This window comes from Ceratotherium simum, chromosome 19, assembly GCF_057802395.1.
Source record: "Ceratotherium simum simum isolate JZ-2026a chromosome 19, ASM5780239v1, whole genome shotgun sequence".
NCBI lineage: Eukaryota > Metazoa > Chordata > Mammalia > Perissodactyla > Rhinocerotidae > Ceratotherium > Ceratotherium simum.
Window position 1 is genome coordinate 1,161,822 of NC_141918.1, and position 26,147 is coordinate 1,187,968.

Here is a 26,147-nt window from a genome sequence, read left to right on the forward strand (position 1 = left end):
ACAACAATGTATATTTTTCCTTTTTGAAAAACGTTTTTCTCTTTGGATTTCTGTGATCTTACTATAATATATCTTGTGATTTTATTTTTATTTCTCTTGCCTAGGGTTTGCAGAGTCCCTTGACTTTATGACTTGACATCTAATAACAGTTTTGAAAATTCTCAGCCATTGTTTCTTTAAATATTGCTTCAGCCCAAACCTTGCCTTTTTTGTCCTTCTTTCTAGTACCACAGTTATAGACCTTTTCACTGTGACCCTTTATCTCTTCTTCATTTTCTCTTCTATTAGGTTCTGTGCTGCAGTTTGGATACATGCCGTTCATCTGTCTTGTTCATTAATCCTTTCTGTGGTATCCAATCTGATGTTAAACTTGTATTTTGTATTCTTAATTTCAGATATCTTATTTTTCAGTTCTAGAATTTTAAATTTATTCTTTTTTTATAGATTTCACTGTTCTGTGTAATTATTCATATTTATTTGTCTTTCCCATCATTTCCTCTAATTTTTAGACCAAATTTACTCTAACTTTTTTCAAGTCCTTTCCTACTAACTCCAATATCTTGATCGACTATGAGCCAGTTTTCACTGCCTCTGTGTGAGTTTCTTTTTCCTTTGATGTTTAATCCCATAGTTTTGTTTCTTGGCATCTTTATTAATTTTTTATTGAATACATACATTGCATATAAAAAATTCAGGTGATATTATGTCCAATAGAGAGGATCACCATTTCCTGTACTAGGCACAAGAGTGAGGTGCTATGACTAAACCCAATTTTAACAGTATTGCAGTTTTATAAAGACTCTACCTCTGGTTCATCTCTTGTCCTAGAGCATGCTGCTATAAGACTTGCAACTGAGATCTTACTTGATCTTTGTTTTCTCAGAACCAAGATATTGGAGAAAACTCTCCTTTCTACTGTATAGATTTTCAGCTTTAACTTTTGATTTCCTATCCTGTGCAGCTTTAAAATTCACTACATGTCTAACCGGGGATACTGGCTGTGTGTTTCAGAACTTTGAATAGTACAATTTCATTACACTCATCCCAAATGACTCACGAAGGTCTGTTGGTTTCCCTCTGCCTCATAACAACATCCTTCCAGGGGCAAAGCCTTGATTCTCAGACTCTAGCTGCACCCAGAATCTGCAAGTGACCCAGGAGAAAAACTGGATGCAGTCAGTGTACTCTTCCCCCTAGTAGTTGCATATTTCTCTTCCTCTGCTCACAGAGGTCTCTCCTCCTGAAGGGTATTTGTATCCTCAGAATGAAAAGACTACAGAAATTTCTCCTTTGATTTTCAGAAGTTCTGTTTTAGCTCTTTATCTTTTCATCCTGAACAGCTTCAACTCTGACAAATATTTTGAAGGGGAAACCTGCCTTTGTGCAGAGACCCACCACGCCTCTAGTTTTGTCATTCTGGCACTTGGGAACACAAAAAGTTCTACTGGTTTCTCTATTCCCTATCTAAAGTGCTCTATCAGGGGCTAAATTTAAATTCTCAGAGAACATCTTTGCTCCAAACTGGTGTATGCTTCCGTGGAAAAGCAGCTGTGGATCTTCAGATCACCTTGTAGTGTTCCCTCATCCCTGGATTTTTAGTTCCTCTAGTCTTCAGTGATTCCACAGCTCTCAGGTAGCTTTAAACACATGAGTTTTGTATTTCATCCAGGCTTTAATTGTCCTCTGTTGGAAATGTTGGTCTACCACAAACTACTCCATATAACTTAGCAGTAGAATTTTCCTCTATTGGACTTTTATCTCCCCTAGGGCAGGCAAACCTAGCATCAATTTATCAAGGATTCTTCCAAGGTAGTATTTCCTATTGCTGGGCATGGACATATTTTGGGAGCTATCACCACTGTCTGTCCTCTTGCCCTCACAGATTCACATCTGTCCCACATGAAAAATACATTGACCCCATTGCAAGGTCCCCAAAAGTCTCAACCCATTACAGCATAAACTCAAGTTAAAAATCTCATTTAAGCCTCATTAGTTCCAAAGCACCAAATATCATTATCAATATCATCTAAATAGTGTATAAATGAAGCTCTGGGTATAGTTCATCCTGGGGAAAATTTCCTCTCAGTGTATGGACCTTTGAATCAATAAAACAAATTATCTGCTCCCAAAATACAATGGTGGGACAGGCATAGGCTAACAGCTATTGACATTCACATTAAAAAAAGAAGAAAGTAGAATGAAAAAAAGAAGAAACAGAGTCGTGTTCCTAAGAAATTTCAAAATCCAACTAGGAAAACTCCGTTAGGCTTTAAGACCTGGGAATACTCCTCTGTGGCTCACTGTTCCATTTGCTGGGCCCATGGCTCTCTCCACTGTGTCTGCAGCTCTACCCTCAGATTATCTTTCCTTTTTCATGAAGGGCAACATTTGTTTGAAGCTGATTTTTTTTGAAGGCAATATTTTTATCAGCCTGTTTTCTGCCTGCAGATTTTGGAAGTTTTATAGACTTTTTTAATTTCAACCTTTCTCCATCTTTTTCAGTCCAAGTTGGCAGTGTTTCTGCTGATATATCTTCTCAAAAATCTTGTAGATCTCCCATGTATATCACAGGCAATCACTCATTAGAAGAAAGGATCCTTCCCAGATTTTTCCTGAATAATTCCTTCTCTATTCTTTGATTCTGTTGAGACAGCTGAAGGGATCCATAAGGCATATGCTTAATCTCTTCACAGTCTTCTGTGAGAATGAATATTCTGATACTTTAATCCTTCTGAGGTCACAGTATAAGGTTTCACACTTTTGGGTTTCTCTTGAGAGGACATTTTCCTAACAGTGAATCTCACAATTTTAACATATTTTGCAATCTGGGTGGGCTGAGGATTCCCCAAGTTATCAAATCCAGATTCCTCTTTGCCTAAAAAATTCCTTCCTCAATCTATTTATTTCCTCTCACATTTTATTATAAGCAGCAAGGAGAAAGTGGGCTGGACCTTCAATACTTTGCTTGGAAATCTCCTCAGCTAAATATACATGGCATCCATTACAAGTTCTGTTTTCCACATAACTGCAGAACTTAATTCAGCTAAACTTTTTGCCTCTATATAACAAGGATCCCCTTCCTTCTAGTTTCAAATAACATGTTCCTAACTTCCTTCTGAGCCTTCACCAGCACACTTTTAATGTTCATATTTCTACCAACAGACTGTTTATGATGATTTGGGTATTCTCTAAGATGATATAGGGTTTATCTACCATGCCCCTTACTTCATTCTGAGCCCTCACCAGCAGTGTCTTTAACTATATTTCTTCCAACAGTGTGTTCAATGCAATCTAGACTTTTTCTGTCATGCTCCCACAAATTCTGACAGTTTCTACCCATTATCTAATTCCAAAGCTAATTCTACATATTTAGGTATTTTTCACTCAGTACCAAAATCTGTTTTAGTTTCCTATTGCCCTGATAACAAATTAACACAAATTTAGTGCCTTAAAACAGCACAAGTTAATAATCTGGAGGCCAGAAATCCAAAATGGGTCAGCAGGGCCGCACTCCTTTTGGAGACTCTAGGGGAGACTCTGTTTGCTGATGTCTCCAGCTTCCAGAGGCTGCCTGCATTCCTTGGCTTGTGGTGCCTCCCTCCACATTCAAAGCCAGAAACAGTATCTTCTGGCTCTGAACCTCTGTTCCGTCATAACACCTTTTCTAACTCTAATCCTCCTGTCTCCTTTTTAATCACAAGTGCTGTTGTGATTACATTGTGCCCACCAGGATAATCTTCCCATCTCAAGATCCTTAACTGAGTCACATTTGCCTTTTGACATGTGAGGTAACATATTCACAGGTTCTGGGGGTTAGGATGTGGACATCGTTGAGTGGTCTTTATTTTTTCTAATATATGCACCTAATTTGTGGGCATGAATTTCAAGCCCTGAGTCCTACAGGATTTTGAATTTTTACATTTAAAGCTCTTTTTTTTCCACTTAAGTTATTGTTTATGTTCTGAAATGCTAAATCCAAGGCTGACTTTTTTTCTTAGTGTTTCTGCTGTGGCCTTGCTTTCCTTAGGTAAAACTGGCAGAAAGCCCGAGGTGCTAGAAGGGCCATGGAGTACCATGGGAATGGGGATTGGACACATCTTTCGATACCTCAACACACCCCACTGTATTTGCATTTTTTTTGATGCTGTAATATCCTAATCTTCTCTACAAATTGTCTACTCTTTACCTTTTATATTGAAGAAGTTGAAGTACTTCTCCAGAATAGTGTTAGCTAAACTAATAGAATCATATAGTAGGAGACTTCTATTAGCTGTTGAACAAAATAAAGGGGAAGAATGCTTTCATTACAAAGTGATCTCTGGGGTACAGTGCCTGAAAAAATAGACAAGAAAGGCAACCAAATCTCACTGTCTAGTCTGTTCTGATAACATACTTGAGCAGCTATATGCTTGATGCATAACTTTGACATTTAATATTTCTACCAATTTATGGTACTGCTGGGTAACAGCCCTGTACTTTTACTTAGGTTTAGCATGCACAGCTGGTTACGATGCAGTGAGGTTCTTACACTTAGTCTAACATCTCCTTTTTTCACATAAAAAGTCACTCTCTGGAAGGATTCTTTTTTTAACTGAGGCAAGCTCCTTTGCAGAAAAATGAAAATAAAATTTTGACACCTTTGTGCAAATGATCTAAAAAGATTGCTTAAAATGCCTTTCGGGGGAAATCAACTGTGTAAAGCTACTTAGAAAAAGCATTTTAAGCCTTCTAGAGATTATGTAATTTGGCGCCGATGAGGGAACAGATATGTAAAGTCAGTGGTTTTTTGTGATCCCTGGAGGTCTGAGGATTTCTTGCAGGGGCTTCAGAGATGGCTTCAAAGAGTGAAGGGCCAAGCCAGCAAGTCTTCAACCAGAGTGCTCTGTCTTATCTGATTTATGTGTTGGTTCTGGATACCCTTGCTTGAACAAAGGCTTTTTTTTGGCTAAAACAATTGGATAGGAATGGAGTCAAAAAATTTGACCTAAATTCTAGTCAGTGAGGGGCAGGGCCAGGACTAGAACCTACTCATTTTATTCCTTTGCTTAAACCCCTTCAATGTCTCCCTGTCAACTTCAAAATAAAATATATGCTGTTTTACCACGGCGTGCACATTCCTACTGACCTGACTCTTCTCTGCCTCTTTATTTCTTGCTCTTCAGTCTTCTTAATGCCCTGAAGACTACCCACAAGTCATGTATTATATCTGGAGTGCTTGTCCCTGCCCTCCTGTTACCCGGCAATCTTCGTAACCTTTGAGATTCTTCACTTCCTCCTTCCCTGATTATCTTCTCAAGGTTTAGGGCTCTCGTCTATACTCCCATTGAACCCTGTATGTGCTCTATTACAGGACTTTTAATAATGCATTGCAATTGTTGGTTTGTCTTTTTCACCCAACTAAGTTGTTCACGGTATGTTTTCTAAAGCTTTCATCTCTGTCCCTGGTGCTCAGCATAGGGATTGGGCCAGTGTGATAATCAAACAGGTACATGCCAATTTCACTCTTTCTCCTCTGTACCAGTCTATGCAGCAACATTCCTGGGGCATGAGGAATTAGAATGGTCACCTGAGCTGGCACTAGGAGTCCCTGGGGTACTAGCAACTGGATTCAGAAGGCAGCACCAGGGAGGAAAGAAATGACACCAACGGCATCAAAAAGACTCTATAAATACACTTATTAGTTATTAATTAAATAACTAGGCTCCTGTTTAAGTGTCTTCTCTATAGCTCCAGGCACTATTCTAAGTACTATGGATACAGCAGTGAAACATAGAGACAAATATTTACCTCGAAGCATCCATCCTAGTGAGGGATAGATAATCAGCAATTACTTATATAATATCACAGAAGGCAGTAATAAAACTTCTGAAGAAAAGTAAAGCAGGGTGAGGGAGATAGAGAGTAAATAAGAAAAGAGGTTGTTCTTTTATAGAGGGATATTAAGAAAGACCTCCCTAACAAAGTGAAGGATGAGAACTGAATAAGGTCTGAAGAAAGTGAGATTGAGCCATGCTGGTATTTGTGGGGAGACTGCTCCAGGCAGTTCAAAGGCCCTGAGGCAGAAGAGTGCTTCATATGTTTGAGGAAGAGGAAGGAAACTAGTGTCAGTGTGGCTGCAACATAGTAGACAAATAGAGGAGGAGGAGATGAGGTCAGATAGGCTACAGAACGTGATCTAATAAATCATGGGAAGAATTTTGGTTCTTATTCTGGATGCAATGGGAAATCATTGTGGCATTTTGACCAGAGTTTTATTCTGATCTGATTTTGAGTGTTTAGGGGATCTCTGCATGATAGTAGAATATAGGGAGGCAGAGGCAAAGGGAAGCAGACCAGTTATGAGTCTATCGTAATAACGCAGGTAAGAGATGCTGGTGATTTAAACCAGAGAAGGAGTAGTGGACCTGGTGAGAAGTACTTGAATTCTGGATATACTTAGAAAGTATAGCTTGATCTGAGGTTGGATGGGATATAGAGTGTGAGAAAAGGGAGGAGAAAAATATGACCCTTGACCAATGGGAAGAACACAATTTCCATTACTAAAGTGGGGAAGACTGTTAGAGGAGCAGATTTTGGGAAGAAAGCAAAACTTGTTTTAGATACGTTGTTTGAGATGATTATTAGAAATCGAAGTGCAGATGTGAAAAATGCAGTTGAATACTTAAGGCTTCAGAGGCACATTCAGGCAGCAGTGATAAAGTCAGTAGTCACCAGAGTATGGAGAGTATTTACTGCCATGACTGGACGAGATCCATCTAGAAATAACTGTCAAATGAAGAGTTCTAAGGCCTGAGCCCTGGAGGCACTATATTGTTTAGGAGTCAGGAAGATGAACAGGAACCAGCAGAAGAGATTGAGAAGGAGAGGCCGGTGGGGAAAACTAGAAACAGTGGTGTCGCAGATGGAAAACGAAATAAATTTTCTAGAAGGAGGAAGTTGATCAACTGTTTTAAAAGTTGCTACATCACATAAAATGAGAACCAAGAATTGCCCGTTGGATTTGGCAACTTAGGGTTAATAAGTGAAGTAGTGTGAACAAAAGCTTCATTGGAGTGGATTCAAGAGAGAATTGGAAAGACATTAGGTCCTGAGAAGTTTTTCTATAAAATGTGGTGATTGAAAGGGAATTTGAGGTAAAGAGATTTTTTTCATTTTATTTTTTTAGTAATTTAAGTTGAGAGATAACCATAGCAGATATTTAACTCAGCCAACAGATCCTGATAGGCTGCTGGCTGAAGTCTTTGGTAACTGGATCTCTAAGGATGTAAGATACTGGACAGTTATATGTCAGTAGGGAGGGTAGTACTAGGCAAGCAATGGGGAGGATAAAGGGATTTCTGGGGCAGACACATTTTAAAAGAAATTCTTGGAAGGAAAAGCACTGATGACAAAAAAGCCCTCTGGCTTTTTTATTTTTTTACTTACCACTGCCTTCACAAGGGACCAGATTTCCCTCTATCTAGGTTTTCTAAAGATGCCAGGCTTTGGTGCATGTGAGCAGTGCTCCAGGCTGGACCAGCAGCAGCTGTAGGTGATCCCGAGGCACTCCGCAGGCGCTGCTGCTCTTCAAGCACACCATCAAGCAAGTCTTCAGTCTGAATTGAGGTTGAAAAACACTGGACTGATAGATTAAATCCCACAGACTTTAAATACAACCCACTAGCAGTCTTTCTAGGATTCCCTGATCTCTTTGGAATTTCTGTTTTTAATTAAAGATTTCAAAGACAATATTTTGCTTTTTAAATTAAACTTAGTGTCTCAAAACATTTTGGAAAAGAAAACACAAGTGTAAAGAGTTCACCTTCCTCAAGGTGACTTGAAAGCAGCACCCAGGAACATCTTGTCCTCATGGTAGAGGTGGGACATTACCCATCCCGATCCCTGATACGGCATGTTAGGCAAACGTGGTGTGGTCTCGGAGACTTCTGTGCCTGTCTGCCTCCTCTTGTTCCTTTCATCCTCTGGCTGCACCATTATCTTGGCCTCTTGCCACTTTATTGCACCAACACCTGCTTCTTCCCTCTTGCTTGTGTCATTTAGCCATCGGGCACGTGGTTCCAGCTTTCCCTGCTCTTAACTCACGTCAGCGCTCTGATTTCCTTCTCTAGACCAAGGGGAGACTGGTGCCAGTCTTGGGGTTAAGGGTGTGAACCCGGAATTCTTAACAACTTGTCTGGGATTTCTGAGGTGGTTATGATGTAGGCAGACCAGAGTTGGGAGATATAGACAGGACAAAGCTGAAGGGCCTGGAGCCCTGGAGACAGGGTGTGGGAAGTAGAAAGGCGGGACTCTAAGGAACTTTCTGATCCCACAGGCCCACAGAGCGGCTCCTTTGAATGTGGCTGCCCAAGCCTGCCCTTAGAGTTCAAAAGAACATCTTCAAAGTAAATACTATCAACCATCATTCAACTCTTCCCTTAAATGCCCTAAATTTACCTGTTCTATCATCTTGCTCACAGATAGATGCTATTTTGGAATGCAAAATGATGAAGCAATTTTGCTCTAAGTAAACAAATAAAGTATTTGTCTTTTTAGTTTTTTCCATGTAAAAAAGGATCTACAAGGCATGCTCTCCTTGAAGCAACGCATTTCTAAATATATAATTTTGTATCTAGTTTGCAGCAGACATATTGGGTTACAAATTTACTCTAAAATTAGGCTAGGTGGCTTCTTCAAGCATCAGTAATTGCATCTTACTAACAGTTCTCAAATCTTTTTGACTATGACTCATTTGAATAAGGCAAATAATTCACCAGCTACTTATGTTGCATTGTTTTATTTGCTAGTGAAAAAGAATTGGAGACAATAAAAGTAAAATGAGGCAAAATGATAAAAGAGAAATCTAACAATAATTCTATAGCTATCTAGTAGCAATTGATAACCACTAACAATGGAATAAAATTCACTGATAACAAAAGATTCATTCCCCACATTTTGAAAAATCCTGTTATCTGAGAATTTGAATGCCAAACATGAATTGTGTGGTAAGTGATGCGTGGTGTCAGAATCCTTAGTAGACTACACAATGTGACACCTCAGTAAGTTCTAGTTTTAGTTTATATATAGTTTTTACAACTCATTTAGTTGGTTACTAGTAAGTAACCCTTAGTCTTTTAGTGCCTAGTAAGGTAACCAGCACATACTCCATAAATATTTGTTTAAAGAAATAAAAGAAAGAAAGGGTGAATAAATTAAAATGAAAGTCTTTGGAATTTTTAGTCTTTTACTAGTAAGAACCAAAGAAAAGACTTGGGTTGTATGTGGATTTTATTTTTACATGCAGTTTAGCTAAGTCAGGGAAAGCACTGAATTACAATGTTGATTAAAATATGTCTCAGGTTAGGTTCCTTGGGAAGTGGACTCTGAGATGGACTTGAACACTCAGGATTTTATTCAGGACTAGCCTGGGATCAACACTTGTGATAGGGAGGACAGGAAGCAGGATTAGAAAGAAGGAAAAGTCAAGTTGTGAGGCAGACCCTTGTCCTTACATAGCTTTAAATATCATCTGTGTGCTGACAACTCCCAAGATTTTAACTCTCCAACCTAGAACTCTCCTGTATATCAGATTTGTCTATCCAAATGCCTACTTGACATCATTTGACTATGCAATAATCATCTCAAACTTATAATTTCCAAAACCAAACTGGTCTCTTTTCATCCTCCAAACCTGCTTCACCTGAAGCTTTCCTCACCTCATGTAGTAGCATTCCATCTTTCTAGTTGTTCAGGTAAAGTCTGTGGAGTTATATTTAAGTACTGCTCAAATATAATTCTCATATTCACATTCAATCTGCCATCATCAAATGACATAATCAAAATCCACCAAGAATTTGACTACCTCTCACTACCTCCACTACAACCACCAAGGTGACAACCATCACCATTTCTTGCCTGAATTACTGCAAAAAACCATCTACTATGTCTTCCTGGTTCTACTCTGGCACCCTAGAATCTATTCTCAATAGAGCAGCCAGAGTGATTGTTTTAAAACATAACTTAGATTTTGTCAATCTTCTGTTTAAAAATCTGCACAGACTCTCATTTCGGCTCGAGAGCAATTCTTCAAATACACGTTTGGGCCACTGAATCATCTGGTGCTTGTTTAAATGCAAATTGCTGGGTCATATGCAGCAATTTCCCAAAGGTTTTCTATGCATAAGAAGAAACCTAGGAAAATTTCAAGGACGACGATGGACTAAATCTGTATCTGGAAAACAATGGAAGAGGAGAGCGAGCATCTGCACTTTGGAGGAAGCCAGCAGGTTGTTGTTCACAACCTTGCTGCTGAGAGCAGCAGGTGGCTGTGTGTGCTGGGCAGTCCCCACCTGCTTCAGAAGATTGCATCTGAGACCCTGTAAAGGCTGTGGATGTGCCAAACCATCTGTCAGGAGAATTAGACCTCCACAATGCTGGCAAGAGACTTGTACGACGCAGGCCATCAGCATACCCATAGGTCCATCGTAGGCATTCTTCATCAGTCCCACACAGGGCAGAGCACACTGCTAGGGCTGTGCTCCCCTTGCCCTTGAGGACTTGGAGGTCGAGCATAACCCATGCTCCAATATCTAGGTCAAGCCCACCGACTTGCCACTTTACATTTTTTTTTTTTTTTTCGTGAGGAGATCAGCCCTGTGCTAACATCCGCCAATCCTCCTCTTTTTTTTGCTGAGGAAGATGGCCCTGGGCTAACATCTGTGCCCATCTTCCTCCACTTTATATGGGACGCCGCCACAGCATGGCTTGCCAAGCAGTGCGTCGGTGCGCGCCGGGATCCGAACCAGCGAACCCCGGGCCACCGCAGCGGAGCGCGCGCACTTAACCGCTTGCGCCACCGGGAGGACCCCGCCACTTTACATTTTAACATCAGCTGAATAAGAACTGCAGCTGTTCATCCTCCCCCTTTTACTTCTAAGAAAAATGCTGTGTAAATGTGTGATATTTATAGTTAGTATATAGTATAGTTAGTACAATTTAAATTGTACAATTTGTGAATGACACATATTGCAATATGGTGTATATAGATCAAACCATTGGGTAGACTTGACATTGCTTCAATTTCCTTAGCATTAGAAAATACAGAGATTAAACATGTTGCAAAGTTTCTTTCCCTTCTCTTTCTTTTTCTATATATTTTTTAAGAAAATTGCAACTACTGGATTTTTGGCCATTACACATTCTCCAGTTTTATTTTGATTTTGCCACAATCGTAATTCACATGAGCAGCATATAATACATTGCTCTGAATGGCAAGGAAGTGCAACTTCTGAATGTGGTTAATACAGCAGTTGAAAGTCCTTTGCCAAGAGACATTCCTCAGAGAAACTGTCTGTTCCTTTTCCTTGAAAATGTCTCCCGAAGAATGCTAACTTTAGTATATGCCAAGACCCATTGAAAGTGTCCATACCTGAGGGTTCTTTAGAAAAGTCTAATTAATGTGCATCAAGAGTGGCCTAATGCAGAGATTGTCATAACTAAAAAAATGTAGGAATTATTGGCTTCTTTTTGGAAATGATTTTCAAATAGTTAACTTAAAGGGAAACTTGTTTTACTAGCAGTACAGTTCTATAAGGAAAAACTTCAAACATTTAGCCCCTAAGTTAATAATTTTCTGAAGTTTGAAAGGTTGCATATTAATATAATGTTATAGCAAATAAAGAAGATGTATTCCATGGTAACGTCTAATGTCGAATGTTAGCTATGCATTTAGGAATGCCCTTCCTGGTGCTATTTAAAATATTTAGCTTAATTATATTACTATACATTCTATAGTATTTCATTTAATATCAATTGGTTGTGAGTTAGAAAATTTCTTAAAAATTCTAAACTACATTAGTAATATGTTATAAGCATTTTTTTCTAAATTGTTTGTGTTCTGTGAATTAAATAATACCTAGTTTGTTTTTCTGTAACTCTCTACATAAAAGATATGCAAAATAGGTAAAGATTGTCTCAATTTCTCCGTATATTCTGGAAGCATAGTTCACTTGAGAGTTTTCTCTCCAGCCGTTGTAAAAGCTTTTATTTTATGGGAAAAGGACCTTTTCCATTGTATAGTATAAGATATAGCATTATATTAAAAAGGAGTGTTGTTATAGATTTCCGAGTATAGGTCAGATGCAAAAAATTAAATTATAGCATATAGATACAGCATAATTAAATTATATAATATATATTTAGAATTAAATTATAGCATGCAGCTTATAGCGTGATGATTAAACATGAAACAGAAGCTAAATGACTGAAGCAGACTGTTCACTTCTTCGGCTGGGCCTCACTGCTGATCTGAGTGGCAGCAATCTGGGAGTAATGCTTCTGCTCTACAGTTCAGAACGATCTTAACCAACACAGTGTTGGCTCCAGTTTGTCAAGGGTGTTTAGATAGAAACAATCATCTTGTTTTCTTGGATTGGATTCTGGGTGAGACATCTTAAAGAAAGACGAAGATCAAAACAAGGGGCATTTTACTTCCTTCCTCATCTGACTTTACAGAGAATAAGACTTCTTATTCCAACGGCTATGCCACATTCTGCAAGCTACTAAAACCACAACCATAAACTCTTAAAATTTCATATCACAAGCACAGCAGGTAAAGCTTCATGATGAAAATTTATAAGGAGGCGGCTTGTGTGTTAAAATAACAATAATAAAAACAAAAACAAAACTCTGTACCGCTTTTTTTAGAAAGAAAAAAAATCCCTTTGTGTAGAACCCTTTTTAAAGAGATTCCTTTCAAAGGAAATGTCTTGCACATTGCAGAGGCTAGATAATAACTGTGGTTTGTATAAATAGAATCAGCGTTAATTAGGGCTGAGGAAGTTTTTTGGGCACAAAAAGCAGTGTGGAGGGAAGGACACAGGAGGTCATGTGAGGAGATCTTGGTCCTGGCCCAGACCCTGCCACTAGGCAGCTGTGTATCCTAGAGGCATTCACATAAATCTCTGGGCCTAAATGACTTAAGAAATTCTTTTTATGTGTATCATTTTGGGGATTATAAATTTTTTAGAAAACACATTTCTTATTTAGCTAGATATTTGCATGTGCAAACCAACCAGCTTTATAGAAACTTAGCTTCTTCCCTGCATCAAATGATTTCTTCAGTGGTGGAGGAAGGGGAACCCAATTACTGGAAAACTGCTAACGTAACTGCATTTGAAGCAATTTTGCCAATATCCTAATGACACCTTTCATAAAAAGACCTATACACTATTAATAGAGAATATCTGCAAGTTAAACCATGAATTTTTAAGTTCAAACACCAAAATAGTCCTTTAAAATAAATATATGTGCATATAATGGAAAGAATAGTTGTATGATGATACAATGTCAAATTAGCTTTGAGTACTAACCAATTGGATGAAAACATGGAAATTATCCTTGGAAAAGATAGAAAAAGCTAACTCATTTACTGGAACTGAGAGGAAGTCTATGTACTTGATAATATTTATTTTCACATAAACAATTGAATAGTTGTTTAAGAATTCATATGGTAGTAAGAAGTCCACAGGATACTTGCCAAATCATTAACATTTTTCAAACTTTTCTGTCTTTAATGCTTCCATTTTCTGCTGTAATTTCTAAATCTGATGGCATGAAGAGTGATTTAACAGAAGACTAGATAAAGCTCTACGTACTCCAGAGACCACGGTTCTGAGAAGGAACAGAGCCCTGAATATATAGAGAGCACACATTTGTTGTTACTAAGAAAGAGAATAACTAAAACAAACAACCATTTGCCTGTGTTATATACTTTTATTTTTTATTGTTATTTTCTTCTTATGAAATTAATTAGTAATTGTTAAAAAATGTTAACATCTTAGAAATGTTTGTCACAGAAAGTGAGAGCCCCCTATAATCTCAACCCTTGAAGAAACCTCTTAGCAGATTAGCAGGTTCGTGTACCGGCCTCCCAGAATTTTCCCCTATGCATATATTAACACATACAGTGCATTACTCAATCATTTACATACTGGGCCATGGGGAGAGATGAAAGATAATTGTTCAGGTTAGCTAAACAAATCTGAGTAGTACTTAAAATTCATTGCATATAACAACAACTGCAACAAAACAGATAATTACATGTTACCTTTAAAATACTTTAATAGTAATAATAGTTAACGTTTACTGAGGATTTACTATTTTATTATGTACAGTTATTGTGCTAAGTGCTTTATATGACTAATCTCATTTAATCCTTACTACCACCAGATGAGAAAGGTACTAATACTATCCCCTCTTTTATTTTGGGAAAATGTAATTTGCACATTAGGCACTTGAAATCCTAGGATACAGAAGGACACCCTAGTCTGTGTAGCCAGAGAGCATGGGCAGAGTCTCCATGCTTTCCCACCAGTCTCACACTCAGAGCGCAGAGCTGTTTTGCTTCAGGCTCTAGTCCCATTTTGCAATTCACAAAGTTCATCATTCTTCTACATGCCGTTTCTTGAATAGACTATAAATTTCCTTTGTTGAATCTTCAAAATTTCTCTATGATCTCTCTGCAACCAAATTCACTCACCCGAAGCTCAGATGACTTCCCGCGTTCCAGACAAATCAAGCCGCTCGGCAGCTTAGTGCACTCCGTGGCCTCCAAGCATCCCTCACTCACGTCACCCTCTCATCTGTCCCCTTCTCCTCCCTCTGTCTCCACCTGCCACAAACCTAGTGACTCTCCAGGGACAGCTCAGTTAATAAGGCATTTGCCAAGCAGTCTTTGATCACCTTGATGGAAGTGCGCTCTCTTTCCAGACTCCCACAGCACTTTGCTTTCACTCTCCTATGATATTTATCACACATTACCTTGTTTTAGGATAATTTGTTCATGCCTCATTTATACTCTAGTCTAGAGTCAAGCTTTTTGCAATCCCATCTCAAAAATCCCCTGTTGGTCTACTACAACTATTTCACTAACACGTGCTTGATAAAAGCTTGTTTAATTCCATTGCCTGCCCATAGGTTGTAGAACACATTAGGACAAATGAGTCTGAAGTAAAGAGGAATAATCTTGTCCTAGAGTTTATTTTGTGACATATGAAGACAATTGAATGGTGGAGGAGCTGACGGTGGAATATCTGTAAGGAAATTATTCTTCTAGACTTTTATGATGGTGAACTAGACTATATTGTTCTGGGAGACAATTATTAAGGAGAAAATTTGAGATATTTTGTATGGACACTAGTAGCATGATTAAAAATAGGGAGAAACATGAGATGGCATGATTTTCCTCATATTATATTCAAAGGCGGTGAGCAGGACACTGAAGACACTGAATGACACTGAATGCTGATGGCAACATCTAGAAGTCCAGAAAAGGCTTGTGCAGAGAGGCCAGGAGCAATACCCTGGCCATGTTGAATCATGGGAGTCACCATAAAATTGCTGATCAAAAATGTGCTCTAAACAGTGCAAGGTATGGCCTGATTGAGTTGAAAAGGTCTGGGATAGTGTCATATCAGCTAAAATCAATAGCATAAATCATTTGTAAATGTGGGGAGTGAATGTTTTAAATCACAGCATTTTAGAATGGTAGAGACCACAGCAATCTTCTAAAGCCTTCACCAACAGCTTCAATTGCCTGATGAGGCCAGAGAGGAGGTTTAGTACAGTTCAGGTCAATTCAATTGAGTGTCTGTTCTGTGACAGATGTGATTCTGGAAACTGGGCATATAAAAATGGAACAAACTCTATCCCTCTGCCCTTGATGTGAGACAGGCATATTAACAGCTAAAGTGAAAGCAAAATAGAGTTATGATGAGAGCAAGCAAGGCCTGTTATGGGATTACAGAATTGAAGGCAGGCTCTAGCTTTCGGATGATAGGAGCTGGTGCTCAAGAAAGACCCCTTGGGAGAGCTAATACCTCAATCGGATCTTGAAGTATTAACAGGAAGCAAGAAGTGGAGTAGGGAGGGACAGGTAGGGGGCATAGGCCACATGAAACAGAATCATGGATTTGGGAGACTGTAAGCAGTTCTGTGTAGCTGAAATATACAATGCACAGTGAGCGGGTAGACAGTGGGTTGAGCAGTAGCAGGGGCTAGGCAGGCCTAGTCTGACACCTGATGGCCTGGATGACACTGTGAGGTGACGGCGAAGCCTTACGGGGTTTTAATCTTGAAGATTCATATTTCAGTATCCTACATGGGGGCGATAAATAAGAAGTCCCTGTGCTTGGAGCGTTCCTTCAGTCCAGGGCAGTGTCCTCCGCAGCAGTCTCCCTCCTCCCGGGTCTGTTCTCCTTGGAAGGGGCCCCAGCATGAGGGGAGGTGGACTGCAGTGTGACAAAGTGCTGCTCGCTGTCCGTGAAGTGGCTTAGTTACGCTCGGGGTGGGAGTGGGCAGGAGGCCCGGATGGCGGGCCCTCTGCGTGGGCGTTTTCTCTGCTGCACAGCTTATTCCTGCTGTCCTCTGGAGGAAGGCAGCCTCAGTATCTCAGTCATGGCTCCCTCGCGCCCTGAGGCCCGAGCAGATCTTTGCAACCAGACAACAGCTCTGTCAGGGCCCATGGACAGCTTTGGGGGCAGGCCGGCCCAGGAGGTCTCCACCGGACTGGTCTGGTATCTGCCACCTCACAAACCCCAAACCCTTCAACATTCTCCTCTTGCCACTCTGCTTCCCCTTGGGCTGGGTAGATATTGTTTACACCCGAGATCACGGCAGCCTGATCCGTTCTGCTGCTTCGTTTTCTTCGGCCTGTGCAGTGACGTGTGTGTGTTGTTTGTTATCAATATTTAGAAATTGAAAGATTTTATATAAAAGTCTGAATTTTGGATTCGTTTAAAAAAAAGACAATCTGGCGTCACCTGGCAGCCATTCAGGCTGGAGCTGAGTAGCGGCCACCCTTTACCCTGGGCTTGTGCTTGCCCAGTCACCCTGGCCCCACCTGGACCACTTTACCCTCTTTTTATAGATTTACTTGTCCATCTGATCTCTGAAGACGTCTGAGATTGTGTCCCCTGCTTAATTTACGCCTCCCAAAACCCAAAGGGCTTTATAAACCTGCCCCCTAAACAATCAGGACTGTGTGACCTACCTTTATTTTTCTGAAGAATGCTAGTCTAATTATTTTGAGTGTTTTTACCCTTTAAGGAAGAATATCCATAGTGAGAGTAATACCACAAATACAAACATGGCTTCCATATTGGGAATATATAAATTAATATAATTCACTGTATTAATGGATGCAAAAGAAAATTACATGATAATCTCCATATATGTGGAAAAGTTTGATAAAATTTAATATACATTTCCAGTAAAGAATTTCAATAAAATAAGAATACATTAATACTTTATTAACTTGTTAAAATATATTTCAACATAATAGCCAGCATGATGCTTCATAGGCTACACTAGAAGCATTCTCATTAAGGTGAAGAAGAAGACAGTGAGGTTCTTTATGCCAATTGTATTGTATCCATTCTCTTTTCCTTTCATTTAGTAATAGAAAGCCCCCAAGGGGTCACATGATTGCTCAGCTCAGTCTGCATTTTCTAGCTTCATTGCTAGGTGTGGTTGTGACCGTGTGACTAAGTTTTATCCAATGAGTAGAATGATGTGTCCAATTTCCAGGTAGCCTCCTTGAAGACAAAACTGTTTGTTCTGGACTTGCTTTTCTCTTCCTCTTAGTTGGGAAGTGTTGGTGAATAGAACAGCCCCTTTTGGAAGCAGAGATAGAAGCAACATATTGAGAATAGCCCAGGCCTGGGTCACTCACTTTTGGATTTCTACATGGTAAGGAAATAAACTTCTATCTTATTTAGACCACTGCAGTTTTGCCTCTTTCTTTTATAATAGCTTAGTCTATACCTTTATTAATACAGCCTCTATTATTCAACATTGTTCAGGAGGTGCTGTCTAAAATAAGTGGATAAGAAAAATAGTATAAAATTTTAAGTAGGTAAAACTATCTTCTTTGCAGATTACGTAACTCTATACATGGAAAACCCAAGAGAATCCATTGAAAGATCAGTATAAATGGGACAATTTACTAAATCTCCTGAGTAAAAAATAATATAAAAGTGCCAATAGCCTTTCTGTTTACAAACATCAACAAGTTACAAAATATAATGAAAGTTTCCATTTACAATAATAACAAAAATACACCTAGAATAAAGTTAATAAGAAATACATATGTGTATGTATACACATATATACATATATATACACAGTATAAGCCATGAAATCTAATACAGACTCTGATAGTGACTAGTAAAGCTAATAGTGATTTGATATCTATCATCATCCATTTTAAAAATATATTAAAAATCTCATCTCAGATAATTCATATCACTTCTTTTTCTCTTTAAATACATATTTTCATTCTACTCCTCCTATAAACTTTTACCTGTGTGTATATACTTGACAGTGTTTATTGACTACTTATTATATTTGTCTGCTACAAAATTATGTACGTAAATTGAAATTGTTTAAAAAATATTTTCTATGAACATAAGATTCTAATTATTAAAAATTTTTCTTCTCAATTTGTTTATCACTAAAATTGTTAGGGGTACATAACTGATATAACTATTTATAGATATGAAAGGTAAAAAAAAATATTGGAAATATACCTCCTAATAAGATAGATGGAGCTTTTTTCCCAAATAATTTCTGGATTCATGGATGAATTTTACTTATTTCTGGAATGACTCAGCATTTATTATCAATTTGATTCCAATATTTTCTGTTCACAGTTTCAATCAATGATAAATCTTGTTAAAATAAGCAAATAGTCTGTGGGAATGGAAGTTTTGTTATAGCAATGTCGCTCAATTCTTCAGATGCCTTCTGAGCTTTATGCCAAAAACCCACCAGCTGAGAGCTCCTTAGTCCCTCTGTCAGTTGTGTCAAGGGCAAAGTATTGGAAACTCCTTAATTTGTAAAAGTCATTAGAATCACCATTTTCTCAACACCTATATCAATATTATAAATTGTCTCTTTGGCAACTTTGGGGATTCTTACGCCTCAGACAAGGACTGTGATAAAAATCCAGGTAAGTGAGGAGTGAATGTCTTTTTTTTAAAAAAGTAGGGGGAACCTATTTTGAAAGGAAGCTCCTTGAGTCTTAGACAAATATGTAGGGAAGAGGAGGCACCAGCTATGTACAGGTGGAGGCACCAGAAACGGACTCCCTTAAAACGATTTTTGCATGGGTATTCCTTAGAAAGACTTCAGGTACCCAGGACTACATCAGCTCAGCCTGAAGAGTCTTCTTTTCAATCAAATAATATTTTATATATATCTTCCCATCCCGAATACCAGAAGTTAGAAAGTGCATCTTGGAAACATCTGGAGAAGGCTTATTTTATGTACTATTTTTAGGAAAGCTCTAAGTGTTAGTGTTTATTTCACATTATGTTGTTGTTATGTGCTTTTCTTTTTCTTTTTACCAGTTCCTTCATGTTAGCAAACTTTGCTTCTTTCTTTCAGAGTTATCTTTACTCTTTGTCATATGATGGCACATGGAAAGCTGACAGGTGAAGGAACAAGTACTATTTCCTGATCAACCATCTCCCAACAGGAGCGCAGCTATGACCCCAGTGCCCAGAATGCACAGGCCCCTCCAACAGGAAAGCAGCCAGACCTTTTCTGTTTTCACCATGGCAGTGTCTCAGATGCATCATGTTTCAATTTCAAACCTCTAATTTCTAGATTCTTAGTTTTAAAATTGAAGTCTTTTTTTTTTTTTTAGTTTTAAAACTTAAAAGAAATCACCAAAGCATTGTTAGTATCCCAAGAATGTGTGTGTGTGTGTGATGGAGAAATAAGGGACTTTCTGTTAATAACACCGACATGACTGTTTGTTGGTTGAACAACATGACAGTATTGTTGGCAGAGCACAATACACGTGGAAAGAAATTATGACACTAACACCAGGTGCTGGAAGTGACTTGGTAATAAATGTAGGAGAAAGCCAATTTTTAAATAAAGCCAGAAATAAACATATCATTGTATATGTATCATCTTGAAATACCCAGAAATTCAGGATGTGGATAAAAACTTACAGTCATCTTATATGTCAAGAAGTAGAATAAGGAAATGCAATCTTTATCTCCTTCATATAGGGAGAGAAATCAGATAAAAACAAAACAAAACAATGTATTCACTCTCTTCCAAAGTACTTATGCATTTGACAATACCTAATCTATTTTCTTTCCAGTAGAGAGCAGTCAAAGCCCATGATGCTCTCATAAAATCCATGCCTCAGAATAACAGGCACATGGCTGTTAACACGGGATCATCTCATCCAGGTCCTAGCTGAGTAAGAGCCCTCTAGAACACTGGCCCAGTGTCCTTTCCTGTATACCACATTCCTTCTCATACTCATCTTTTATATTAAGTAAAACATTTACATATCAATTTATATGGAAGTTCATTTGGACACAAATAAAGACATGTGTCAAGCTGTGGTCAATTGCCATGCTTTAAAAACTCTGTAGGAACATCAACTACAGTGTTGGAAGAAGTTGTTAATATAGGGACAAACTCACAGCACGAGGGTAGGGTACCCTTAGAATTCCTGGAAAGAATACCCTACGTGCCACCAGACAAGCAAGCCTCATAATTACCAGCAGCTCACGCATGACATCCTGACAGCAATGTTAGTGAAATACAGGGATTTTGACTGGTAGACAAACTAAGGAAAAATTAAACCAAGAATCACCAACAGAAGATGAGGTGGTGTGAAGGCATATGCATGGGTGCTCACCAAATTCCCTCTCTGTCACCTTCTCTTGTTCTTCCAGTGTTCCCAAGGAGATTAAAATATGGAGAGATGCCACCTAGTTATACAGCTAGAAAGGACATCTCACTGCTTTTCTTAGTTATCTGTCGTTTTTGTTATTGTAAGAAACATTTGAGTGCAGGTCATTTCTGCTTCTCAGATGCAACATGTGCCCAGAAAATAGTTCTGAAAGAGGACTGCAAGAGGCAGCATCTTAAAAATGCACATACTGTCCTGTTCTCTGTTTAGCCTCATTGACAGAACCCAATCTGTGACTGAGTACATGTGACTGGGAACGAAGAATGAGGTGTAATAGGAAAGTGGCCAAATGAAGAATCTTAGTATATATATTTTGTTTGAGGGGGCCCCTGAAAAACATGTCCGTCTTTCTTCTTTATAAAATTAAAGTGCACAAGGGTAGATTCACAGAGTACGTTAAAATGCTGTCTCCATGTGTGCATCAGTGACACTATTGATTCATCGTCAATAAGGCAATGAGTGTAAGGTGATTTTTTCCGGTAGTGATGTTGTCACTGGATGGCTGCACTCTTTGATTTGGCCATCCATACAACCAAAGCCACACGCTTTCACTGGTAGACAGGAGTTAGGTATGCAGTTTGTGGCCAGGAAGCAGACTGGAGCTAACCATCCCACACGTGGTGGGCTTGAAGGCCAGCCTGATGGGCTTGACTCTTGCCACTGAACTAGTACATCACAGAGACTACTGTTAAGAATCATTTGATTCCCACTATTGACAACCTCTTGTACTTTCCTTTAAATGTATGCATTCATTGAAGTTCAAAGTTTTGTCACTGAGGAATTAAAAATATTTGAATTTGGTTGTAATGTTTTTCTTAAAGTATCAAGATTCCTCAACAAATGAAATAAAAGCTATTTTTTGAGTAAGTTGGTAGATATTTTTCCATCTATTATGAAATTTACTAAAAATTTCATTTTCTTGGGCAGTATCTATTAATTAAAAACAATTACTTTTTACAATTATAATTGAGTCATACTCTAGGTTGATTAGTAACCACATTAGTTTTATTTTAGAAACAATACCGAGATACATGGCATCATGTCTCCTTGTCTTTACACTTCAATTAGACAATGTAATATAGTGACAAGAACTTGGAATTTAGAGTTGGGAGATCTTGTTCTCATCCAAATCCTGTAATCTAAGGACCTTTGTGCTCTTGACACACCATGTCATCCACTGCACAAATAAGAAACCTTGGCTAGTATGTAGAGAAATAGGGCAGATTGAGTCCTAAGTATCCGTAGTGACAAGCAGTGGCTTTGGTGATTTCAGCTCCCCTCCATCTATTCTTTGATTTGGATAATGAATAATTTTCCTCTGACTTCGTTTAAAATGCTATACACATGAAGCCTTAAAACAAGTCCTGCAGCCCCTCCTTCCAATCAGATTACTCCCCTGAGCCATTTCTCCAGAGAAATAATTCTGAGCATAAAAGTGATGGTGGCGTTCAACAGGCAAGGCCATATTCCAAACCTCAGCTGGGGTTTAGAGTTAAGCTTTGGGGTGATCAGCCCAACTCAGGAGAGGATGAATGTATAGTCTTGTTGTGAAATGACACGGATCTAGGCCAGGCGGGGGCTCTGAGACAAAGATAAGGAATAGAGCCAAAAGACACCTCAAGGAGGCAGATGGTGGGATTTGGTCCATATGAGAACATATGGCACAGTGAGAGGAAAATAGGCACAATGATTGCACATTTTCTGGTCTATGAAGGGACTCATTTTGTGGAGGAGAAAGAGGAATCCAACTATAGATATGTTGAGGTCTGAGTGGCCCTATGGTATCTGATACAGGATGTTCTTTAGATATCTTCAGACATGGGTTGAAATGCAGGTCAGAGATTAAAACTGGAGATATAGATTTAAGTGTAAATGAAAGATAACATTGCTCATCCTTATCTTTTCTCTTACCACCATATTTGCAAATCTCATTGCTCCTTTTACAACAAGGGGATTTGGATTTTTGCCATTACTTTTAGTTCAATCTGTTGCAGTGTTTCAACAGTTAACAACATTTTCCATAGCTTAGGCCTCCTAAACCTGAACATGCATATGCCTACAGGTGGTTCAAGGAGATATGTTTCCATCACTATCAAGCAGGCTGTGCTCTTCTTTCTGCCCTCAGAAGTTCTTGCAAAGCTTCATGGCAAGTCTGGCTGGTATTGGAAGTTTAATGGGAATAAAATCCACAAAAAATAAACAAATCTCTTTTATACATTGTATAAGCAAAACAATGAAATAAATGAAAGAATTTTTAAAATTTTCCAAAAGCAATTTATGCCACTGTCCAGATTTGATTATATTTAGTCTCCTCTGGGAGTCTATATTTTGCATTTAAGTGGTATGAATAGTTTGTTTATTCTTTCCAGGAAATATTTGATGAGCTCTACTATGTTCCATGTAATTTTCTAAGTGCTAGGGAAAGAGTGGAGAATAAGATAGATAATACCCCAATTTACATAGTGGGGGTGTAGATAGGCAAAACACATGTGAACCAATAAATGGAAGGTGATTTTAGATGGAGTTATGGCTATGAAGAATATGATGGGGTATTGTAATAAAGGGTTATAAGGATGTTGGGTTTAACTTGGAATGCGTAGTCAATGAGGAGGTGAGTTTGGCACTTAGAGCTAAAAGACAAGAATGTATTAGCAATGTGAGGACGTGGGGTCAGCATTCCAGGGAAAGTGAGACAAAGTTAGCTGTTTAAGGAACATAAAGACAACGTGGCTGTAAGAGTGGTGGGAGGAGGAGAGAGGCGGGAGACAGGGCTGCAGAGGGAGATGGAGACAGGTCAGGTGGGGCCTTGTGGGCCCTGGAAGATTGTCTGGATTTCATCCGCAGTGCAGTGGGGATTCATGCACAAGAGTGAAGTGTTGTGATAATTGTAATTAATCACGCTTTCTGTAGCAATACTGTTGCTTTTCACCATGTGTGCTTCTACATGTCTCTTCTTTTTTTTGTGAGGAAGATCAGCCCTGAGCTAACATCCACGCCAATCCTCTTCCTTTTTTTCCCTTTTTCTCCCCAAAGCCCCAGCAGATAGTTGTACGTCACAGTTGCACATCCTTCTAGTTGCTGTACGTGGGATGCCAGCTCAGCATGGCCGGACAAGTGGTACATTGGTGCGCGCCTGGGATCCGAACTCCCGCTGCCAGTAGTGGAGTGTGCACTCTTAACCACTAAGCCACGGGCTGGCCCCCTCCACATTTCCATTTAAATTAAACAGTCTCTATGTTCTAGAATGTTTATGTTAGAGTACCCCAACATCGGGGTGGAAATACACATATTCTAGAATATTAAAGCTACGCAGGAGATGTGGTCGATCCTCACAGTGCATATAAGCTTGCACATGAGTGCATGTTCTGTAGACCCAGCGAGACTGTGTGGGAGAGAGTTCGTCTTTGCCAGGCAGAGTAGTACCATAAAGACAGAGACAAGTCAAGATGAACATGTTTTCATTGAATGGTGTATTGCTGACCAATCTCTCTCAAACACCCAAAGCCATAAATGGGTATTTTTAAAACTATAATCTGGGCATGAATGTGAATTAAATTCGTTTTTTAAAGCTGGCTCTTGGAATATGTAGGACAATTTTAAATGTTGGGAAAACATCAATTCAGTATTTTCATTTGATTTCACTTCATTTAGATGGACTCTAATACGATTTCCACAAATGATTTGACAATATCCTCCCTTTAAAAAACAACAACAAGGGGCCAGCCCAGTGGCGCAGGCGGCTGGGTGCGTGCGCTCCACTGCGGCAGCCCGGGGTTGGCCGGTTCGGATCCCAGGCGCGCACCAGTGCACTGCTTGGCAAGCCATGCTGTGGTGGCGTCCCATATGGAGTGGAGGAGGATGGGCATGGATGTTGGCCCGGGGCCAGTCTTCCTCAGTAAAAAAAAAAAAAAAAGAGGAGGATTGGCAGATGTTAGCACAGGGCTGATCTCCTCACAAAACAACAACAACAACAAAAGAACCACTCTACCCTTTTCTTCTCTTTTGCGTTGAGTTGGAGCTGACATCTTCCATTTGAATTTGGACACTTTCCATTTGAAAACAAACTGTGCAGAGGTTGTGCTCTCTTTTCGGAAGCATAGAGAGAATTTTACGTGTCCATGACCATGCTGAGCATGTATGGGGTTCCTGGATCTTGAGGAATCTGCCTGGTAGCCTCCGTGAGTAGGAAGAATGTTCGTCAGGGCCATCTTCTCACCTTCTTCAGCCCAGACAGGAAAACAAGATGGGTCTTATATCCTGGGAGTTGTATTTATGGAGAGTTCTCTGCTTGGATTCTCAACAACCTTGAGGCGAAAGCATGAAGGGAAGAAAATGACTATTCATTAGGCTCTCTATTCTCAGTAATCAGCTCAGAATAGCTCTGAATGGAACCTAAAATGTGGAGAGTATAATCAGACCAGTCTGAACAAGAATTATATCATAAATAATGTCTCCTAAAATTCATCTGTTAAGTTAGAGCCTTTGTTTCATACATATGTTTGTGTTTGTGTGTGTGTGTGTGTATGTATTTATAAATATATAGATATATTTTTGATTCTCATTATTCCCAGTAGTTATGTTCTGTGGAATTGCTGTGCACACTGAATTGGTGAATACTGAACCACTGTTCCTAGAGGAAACATGGGGTTAGGTTCCCATGAACTTCTGGTTACATTTTTGTTGACTGATCAACACATAATCTTGTTTTATGTGTTTTTCTTTTTAGACACCTTATTTAGTATATATTATTGGTTCATTAACACTGAACTCAGGGCCAATAGCGTTAAAACTCATGCCTTGAATGACATTTGCCTGACACACATATTTTCTCCACAAGGTGCATCACAGTCTCGTTCTACTTGGAAACACTAGATAACACTTCAGTGCCACTCTTGGTGTCCATTTTAAACAGCAGATTCACCAAGGAAAAGCACAAAAATTCGAAAAATATGGCACTAAATAGATCATGAAAAGAATGTTTGTTAATAGTATGAGAGCTGAAACAAGAAGGCAGAGAGAATAGTCTTGTTTAGCCTCAGCTGGGAATGTGCACATTGGGCAACTCAAATTTTTTGTTACTCTGTTCATATATGTGAATGAGGGCAAAAGGGCCAGGAGTATTGATTTTGCCATTACAAATACATTTTAGAGAGGAGGTAAATTCTCAAATATGGAATCCTTGAATAATGAAGGTTGACTGTATATACATATACACATGTAATTCTTTGCTATTGTATCCAATTTTTCCGTTAGTGCTATGTGGGGAAAAGATCTTTTTGTTTTGACACTTTCTCTGCATCATTTTCTAAAAGTAATACTGATAATGATTGTTGTAAACACATAGTCTGAAGGAAACCTTTCATCCTTACTTGGAAGTTGACATTCTATT

General features: G+C 39.0%; 1 protein-coding gene across 12 annotated transcripts in view; it reads left to right on the top strand.

Moving 5' to 3' along the window:
- Positions 1 to 26,147, top strand: part of LOC147914484 (uncharacterized) — a 107,968-nt gene that overhangs the window by 51,392 nt on the left and 30,429 nt on the right. For 7 of the 12 annotated variants that reach the window (XR_015555206.1, XR_015555203.1, XR_015555204.1 and 4 more), the window contains exon 3: positions 19,426 to 19,472. The exons of 2 other annotated variants lie outside the window; for them this stretch is intronic. Coding sequence is in view for 3 of the 10 variants with exons in the window: in XM_087443778.1 (XP_087299904.1) it covers positions 19,426 to 19,472 (47 nt within the window). In the remaining 7 variants the exon portion in view is untranslated. Of the gene's footprint in view, positions 1 to 15,241; positions 15,410 to 17,622; positions 17,728 to 19,425; positions 19,473 to 26,147 lie in introns of all 12 variants that reach the window. 3 more of the 12 variants (XR_015555207.1, XR_015555211.1, XR_015555208.1) reach the window with 2 other exon arrangements.